General features: G+C 35.9%; 1 protein-coding gene across 1 annotated transcript; it reads right to left on the bottom strand.

Annotated features, from left to right (window-relative positions):
- Positions 1-2,886: 2,886 nt before the first annotated feature.
- Positions 2,887-5,878, bottom strand: LOC149251850 (thermospermine synthase ACL5-like). Its single transcript, XM_089459595.1, has 10 exons — positions 5,446-5,878; positions 5,242-5,308; positions 5,051-5,145; positions 4,819-4,921; positions 4,646-4,734; positions 4,400-4,556; positions 3,626-3,701; positions 3,473-3,531; positions 3,240-3,376; positions 2,887-3,156 (listed from the first exon to the last, which is right to left on the bottom strand). Exons 1-10 carry the CDS (start codon positions 5,703-5,705, stop codon positions 3,075-3,077), a joined length of 1,125 nt encoding a protein of 374 aa, XP_089315721.1. The 5' UTR covers positions 5,706-5,878; the 3' UTR covers positions 2,887-3,074.
- Positions 5,879-7,013: the final 1,135 nt, after the last annotated feature.

The following is a 7,013-nucleotide window of genomic DNA, read 5'->3' as shown; positions in this document are numbered from 1 at the left end:
GGGATGCATATTCTCCCTAAGCAATCCACATGTAATCAGTGTCTGAGTTGTACTTTCTAGAATTGCTCACTCTCGAGGAGACTAGATCAATTAATTAGCTTTATGAATTTAGGGGAACATTATTATAGAAATTTCTTAACTTCCCTTCCCCCTAAGCATCCAGATTTGTTCTCCCAAGGAGCACTAAAGGAAACATAATTGTCATATCAAGGGGAAAGCTAAATCTAGTGTCTATACTATAGCGCAAGAGCTATGTTCTTTTGAGAGGTCGTCCTTCTAGCAGGATGAAACTAGATTTCTAGGTTGAAGTAAAGGTTCATCATGTGCCATTGAGGTTTACTATCTTTGTATGTTATTTTTATTATAATGAAGAATTGATTCCATTATTCTACATTAATGGTGTTCATGATATTTATGTGTTGTTCATGTACAAACTATTAATGATGATTGTTGTCCTAGAGTAACCTTGCATGAATATATTTGGGTATGGTTTGTTGTTTATGTATGTGCAAGTTCTTGGCTTGGAGATTGGAAAGTAGGAGATTTGGTGTCCCTTAAGCTGGCTACACCAACTAGTTGCTACATATTTGAATGAAAGGTATGATTTACCTCCTCCTCTTATATTTCATGTTATGGTTTGTATGGGTAGAGGATCACTTGAATCATTCTTTGCACTATGATTGCACACACATCTGTCTGTTGAGCCCACGACAAGGCTTATGGAGCAATAGCTCCTTGTGATTTGGTGATTTTAGTCACAACATATACAAGTTAAAGGAATGGGTCAAAGAGGGATCAAGGTGATAGTAATAAAAGTCCAAAACTTCTTAGTTCATGAAATTCAAACATAAACAAGGAAATTAATAGTACGCAAGAAAATAAATAAATAAATCACGAAAATATTTTGTGGATCTATTGAAACTTCAACAATCACATAAAAGAAATGAAACTAACATGGAATACTCTTTGCTTTCTTAACATAATGTATGAAACCTCATTCACATACTTTTTCATAACATTATAACATATTATAACTTATAATATCAAAGATAATAAAATATTTTTATAAACTTTATTTAATTAATAATATCAAAAAACTCACAAAATCATAAAACCACAACTCTACTTGGTGAAAGGCATCTAATTTAAACATTGATTTTAAGCCAACAATCTATCTCTTCTCGTATGATTTTTAATAAAAGTTTCAACAATTTATCTCTTCTCATATGATTTTTAATAAAAGTTTCAAATATTTATCTCTTCTCATATGATTTTTAATAAAAGTTTCAAATATCATTAACTCAACTAAAATTTATAATTATAAAGTAATATTTTTATAATCATAATTTTAACAATATCAACTTGTGAATCTATATCAACTTGTCTAAATAAAAAGTATTTCTTTTAATTATAATTATTTCTTTTAATTATCTAAAAAACATGGTATAATAATTACGAAAACATTGTGATGTTTATTTATGATTATATGTTTATTTGGTTATGATTTATTAATAATGATATTATTATAATTATTAAAATTTATTTAATAAATAAATTAAAATAAATATGGCAAAAATAGAAATACCAATTTTTTTAAAAGATTTACAAAATTAAATTATATTTTTATCATTAAAATAAAACTTATGTTTTAAATTTCATACATTCTTTCGCTTAAAAATATTTCTATTATTTCTAATATCAAATTTTACATGTGATTTTATTTTGAAAAAATCTACACAAACCAGTGCTTCGTCAAAGAAATTATAAATGTGTGGCGGTAGGAAACTGTAGGCCCATTGTTTCAGATTATCTAACAAATTATATTTTTATCATTAAAATAAAACTTATGTTTTAAATTTCATACATTCTTTCGCTTAAAAATATTTCTAATTATTTCTAATATCAAATTTAATATAAAACTCTACATGTGATTTTATTTTGAAAAAATCTACGCAAACCAGTGCTTCGTCAAAAAAAATTATAAAATGTGTGGTGGTAGGAAACTGTAGGCCCATTGTTTCAGATTATCTAACATAATAATTTCGCACGATGATATACCTAATGTATAATTATAATTTATACGCACTGAATATATGGGTCCACTGAATATATGGGGGTGCCCTACATGTAAATCCAAATTAAGCATTTTAACGGTAAGTCTGGTTGGGTGAAATTCACAAGATTTTGGTTTATTGGGTATATATTTTATTGAGTATATGCTTGTTATGATTTTGGTTCAAAAAGTAAACGCTCTTTAAATTTTGTATCAATGAATTTTGGTTTTTGCTAAATCATAAAATTTTGTTAAATCGTAAAATCCGATATATCTGAATTGCAGATTACTAATTATATTTTTAGTATTATAAAATAGCTATAAAAATTAACTTTAGAATTCTCTTGAATTAATCCAAAAAAATTAGGGATGCAATAAGATTAAAAAAATAGAATACATAAAGTTGTCACATGATCTACATTGTCGGCCGGTGACAAGTGCATGGAATACCTCACGCGGTATGGTGAGGCCCCTCGAGCATTAGGAAGAAAAAGAGAATTTGAAGAGTGCGAAGTATATATTTTTTGTTGCTAGTGCCGAGGCTTCCAGTACCCATCGAATGTTGTGGGGTCGACCCACTTGTACGCAACGGTGGAGATACAATAATTTATGATAATCAAAAGCTTCAAAGAAAACCAAAAGAAAAAGTAACATCATAGAGCACGAAACTTATATCTTCATATATATAGATAAGGTCAACGTGCACTCACTATCGTTGGAGAACCTTTTTAACATGAAAATCTGATATACACAATTTGCATTGACAAAGCATGCTTCACATTATTGAATGATAACAATTTTTAAAAAGAAAACAGAGGCTAAAACAACGGACCTTTACAGAAACACAAATATTTTATGTAATATATAAATGCCGATGACATAGTGATTGACCCATGCGCTGGTGGTGTTTCTGCTCACACCACTGCGCCAGCTTTAAAATATAACAAAATTCCCCCGTCGAATTAAAACAAAAAGTGGCCTGTGTACACTGTTTATTTTTTTTTCATGGAAAAGGGAAGGGTTATGATTTATGGCACGCCTTCCCGTGGCCATACACGAATCGGGCCGTCTCTTCCGTGTATACATGAGTTTCCTTCAACAACCTGAAAAGCATCATCGACAGGCCTGTCAGCAATCCTGGAATTTGTAAAGAAATTTGCAGAAAGTTTCCATGACAGATACTTACGAAGTGCGGACACTCTTATTCAATGTCGATGCCGCCATGAAAGTTTCTCCGTCCAGATACCGCAATTCGCCTTTGATTCTCTGCTCTATTCTGCCATCGATTTCTTCGGCGTCTATTGTTAGTGGATGATCAGATGCCTGCATGTTTTCCGTTACATGATGTTAAAGCTGTTGTTAACCATGAGATTTCACTTAAATCAAGAAACAAAATTAGGGTAAAGAACCAGGCAGTACCATAACCCATCCCCACGTGTCGGCGAAGGACGGAATGTGAGCAGTATAAGGAACCACGTCTGTTCAACCACACGTGTCATTTGAACGATCAATTTCTATGAAGTATGGTAATAAAAAAAACCAGTGCGGAGGGGGCGGTGTCGGGAAGCTTACACTTAAAAACCTGTCTCAATGTGTTGTAAATGGATGAGAATACCTCTGTGTGCGTTAAGACGCCTGCAGGTCCAGCCTGTCACAGTCCACACAAAGGGATAATCAGTTGTTGAATAAAGAAATTAGCTAATCGGAGCAGCCATGGACGTACTGACAGAATAAGCAAAGTGTAAGAAAGAAATGTGCGAAAGTGCTCTTTTCTGGCCAAATTAGGATGAATTATGTTCCAAGGCAAACATTCTGCCTAAGCTTATAATATTTAAATGAAAATTTTTCCTTGCAAAATTTGGAAGGCTCTTCGGCGTATTTTATTCCAAATTTATAGGAAAAAGCGGAAATCAAGAAGTTTCTCTGCTATGTCGAAATCTAACAGAATTCGCCTTCCAGCCTTCTAGAAGCTACTTTAGTCTTCTGGCTGTATCGATTTTCCGTTTTTGTTAATGCAAACATCAGTATCAATAAAGAGATCAACCGCTCCTCTATCTTGATATTTTTAAGAACTTTAAATTAAATGAATAAGACTGTCTATGACGCTCAAGCGTCGTACTGAACTTGTCTGCAATTAGTTGATGAGACGTAATCAGAAATCTGCCAAATCACTTCAGGCTTTACTGTTAATATGGTTGCCTAGAAATCCAGTGCTGTTAGAAGCATGCCTTACTATTATTAATTTATTCTTTATCTTGTTACCTTATTGCTGTGTGATACAGCAAAAGAAGACTGTCAAGAAATACCTTCTCTTATAATTTGAGCAATTTTAACGTGAGGTTATACCTGAGTGACGAAAACCCCTCTGTGGCTCAGCTTTGGCTTCAGTACGAGCTCATAGAAAGATTTCGTATACAATTGATAACACGGACCTCCTTCTACTGGATCTGCAAGGTCTCCTACTATCACGTCAAAGCGTTCATCTCTACTCTCGAGCTCGGCCCTGAGTCGAACAATTTCGATTAAAGCTTTAAAGTCTAGTAGCAACCTAGGAAGCATCATTTAAAAAAAAAAGCACGACAAATTTGTCACCTTGCGTCATTTATAACGAGCTCAAGGCGGGAACTGCAGAACGCTTCTCGGTTAACGACAAGGTATTTACGGCAGAAATCAACAACTTCCTGCAAGCAGATTTCCATTTAGGTCCAGAAAAATTCAAAAGAATCACAGTAAAACCAGGAAAGCAAGAAGACGCGCGGCTTGACCTTATCGATGTCACACATGACCACTTTCTTGACGTTCTTGTGCCGCAAAACTTCCCGAGCTGTGGAGCCTTCGCCGCCTCCCATGATGAAAACACTTTTCAGGCTGAAATCACAAATCGTAATTACAACTTACAAACACGACACGGACGTCTTTGCTGACATTTAAAAAAAATTCAGCTCACAGAGATACAAACACAAAAACAAGATTTATTTTCCGATGCGAATTACTTACTTCGGGTGACAGACGAGCGATGGATGCACCAGCAGTTCGTGATAGATAAACTCGTCCACTTCTGCGCTCTGCAACTTTCCGTCTATAACTAGAGCCTGCATGCCACAGCAACATAAAGCTTAGCGACTTTCAAAGAAAAGGTATATTCATAATCTTTATGTATTTCTAGATAGTGTACTGGGTATATATACCTTTCCAAAAGGTTCTGTATCAAGTAGCGCTATATCCTGGTAATTACTTACTCCAGTATGAAGAATGCTGCCAAGACAATAATATTCGTTATTTAGCTGGAAAAGCTCCAGTTTCTATATATATATATCTGCATTCGAGCTCGGAAATCACTGCGAAGTTAAGTAAGCTTTTACAATTTAAACCGGCAGTCTTACAGGATTTACCTATTGAGCGCGAAACACCAACGAAGATTTTCTTCGACTTCTTCCTCATACCAAAAGCAGCGGCGCCGTCCGTCTCCGAACGCGCGGTTTCGAATCCCTGGCAATCCATTGGTAGCAACTGCCGTGGTGATCCCGTTGCAGTTCCCGTTAGCGTGATGAACCGCATGTCCGTTAGCAGTTCCATTCCTGTTAACATATGCATCATTATATACATGTCCGTTTCCATTGATGGAAAATCCGTTTGCTGCTACCTCCCCCATGTTATATGTTGTAGAGCTGAGAGAAGTCAAAAGGCAGTAGGCAAAAGCTATGGATGCTGGAAGCACAAAGAGGAAGAGCGAAGGGCGGGCGAGTTTGAAGAAGAGAAAGGCAGAGGGATCTTATAATGGCGGGTGGGGCTCTGCCTTATCAGAGCATTATTGGTGAAAACTAAAATCCAAGCAAAGTAACCAAGGAAATACAATCATGGATGATGCATATTCCCATTCCCATCTGCGAGATGGTGGACGATAGTGCTGTGCCGGGTCGTGATGATGGCAAACATGCAAAGCAGAGGGCAGCAGTTGTGCTCTGGTTGGTGAAACCAAAAATTACAAAAGTATTATCATCCATCATGGATGCTGCATCCATGATTTTCTTGGTTGGTTGGTACAATTTTATTACTCACTCTCTGTATTGTCATCATCCATCCGCCAATGGATGTAATGGCATGGATTGGAGTAAGCTTCAGGCACGCACGCGTGAGAGTGGTTTTGCATGACAAATATTTAGTAATAGAGGGTGGAAGGCGTGATGCTGCTCGGGCCCACGCAGGACCGTTACTTAAATGACAACAAACAAACTTACTTCAAACTTGCAACACGCCTGCCATTTTTGGCCTCTCAACTTTAAGCGCCTCCACGCCCACTCCCGGCGGATATGCGGCCCCATGCCACACCAGAGTGATCAAACCTTGGAGTCAGCTATATACCCGCCGAGTCTTCATTTTTTTCCTCCCACTTAAAAGTAAGTTTAACTTTCTCGCTCTTATAATAATAAGCAATTAGTGCCTTCTTTGTAGTCATAGTTTAATCAATTGCATAAGATTTTAAATAAATTCCAAGTGGGATGGTATTTATCTAAAACCGCCTTTGCACTAGGTGGTATATATAACTAACCGATTCTCGAAATATGCTTACATTAATTTATGATATAACATGGCAAAGGTTGAGCTTGGCCAATTGATTTTAGTTGACATTATGTTGTCTAATGTCAATGATCTTTGACAAATTTTGTGTAATGTCAAATATTGCATATGATGTGTTCCCTTTTCTCTTTAAAGAACCATGTCGGCCGTCACATGTATAGTCCCTTCTTGTCTCCAATTTACCAGAGTCAATAATGAAAGAACACAGCCCTTGGTTAGAGTTGATAATCTACACCGACAAAATATAAATGCCCCTTCATGGGGCTGATGAACTTAATCTATCAAAATCATGCACATGACCACCTGAGAATCTTTTCCTTTGGAGGTATGCATGAATCATTAATGGAAGTTAATTTGTTTAGGCATAGACGTGACAAGATCC

Source organism: Pinus tabuliformis, chromosome 7, assembly GCF_031772625.1.
Source record: "Pinus tabuliformis cultivar Carrire ecotype Pingquan chromosome 7, CPIR1, whole genome shotgun sequence".
Lineage (NCBI taxonomy): Eukaryota > Viridiplantae > Streptophyta > Pinopsida > Pinales > Pinaceae > Pinus > Pinus tabuliformis.
This window is presented reverse-complemented; position numbering and strand designations above follow the sequence as displayed.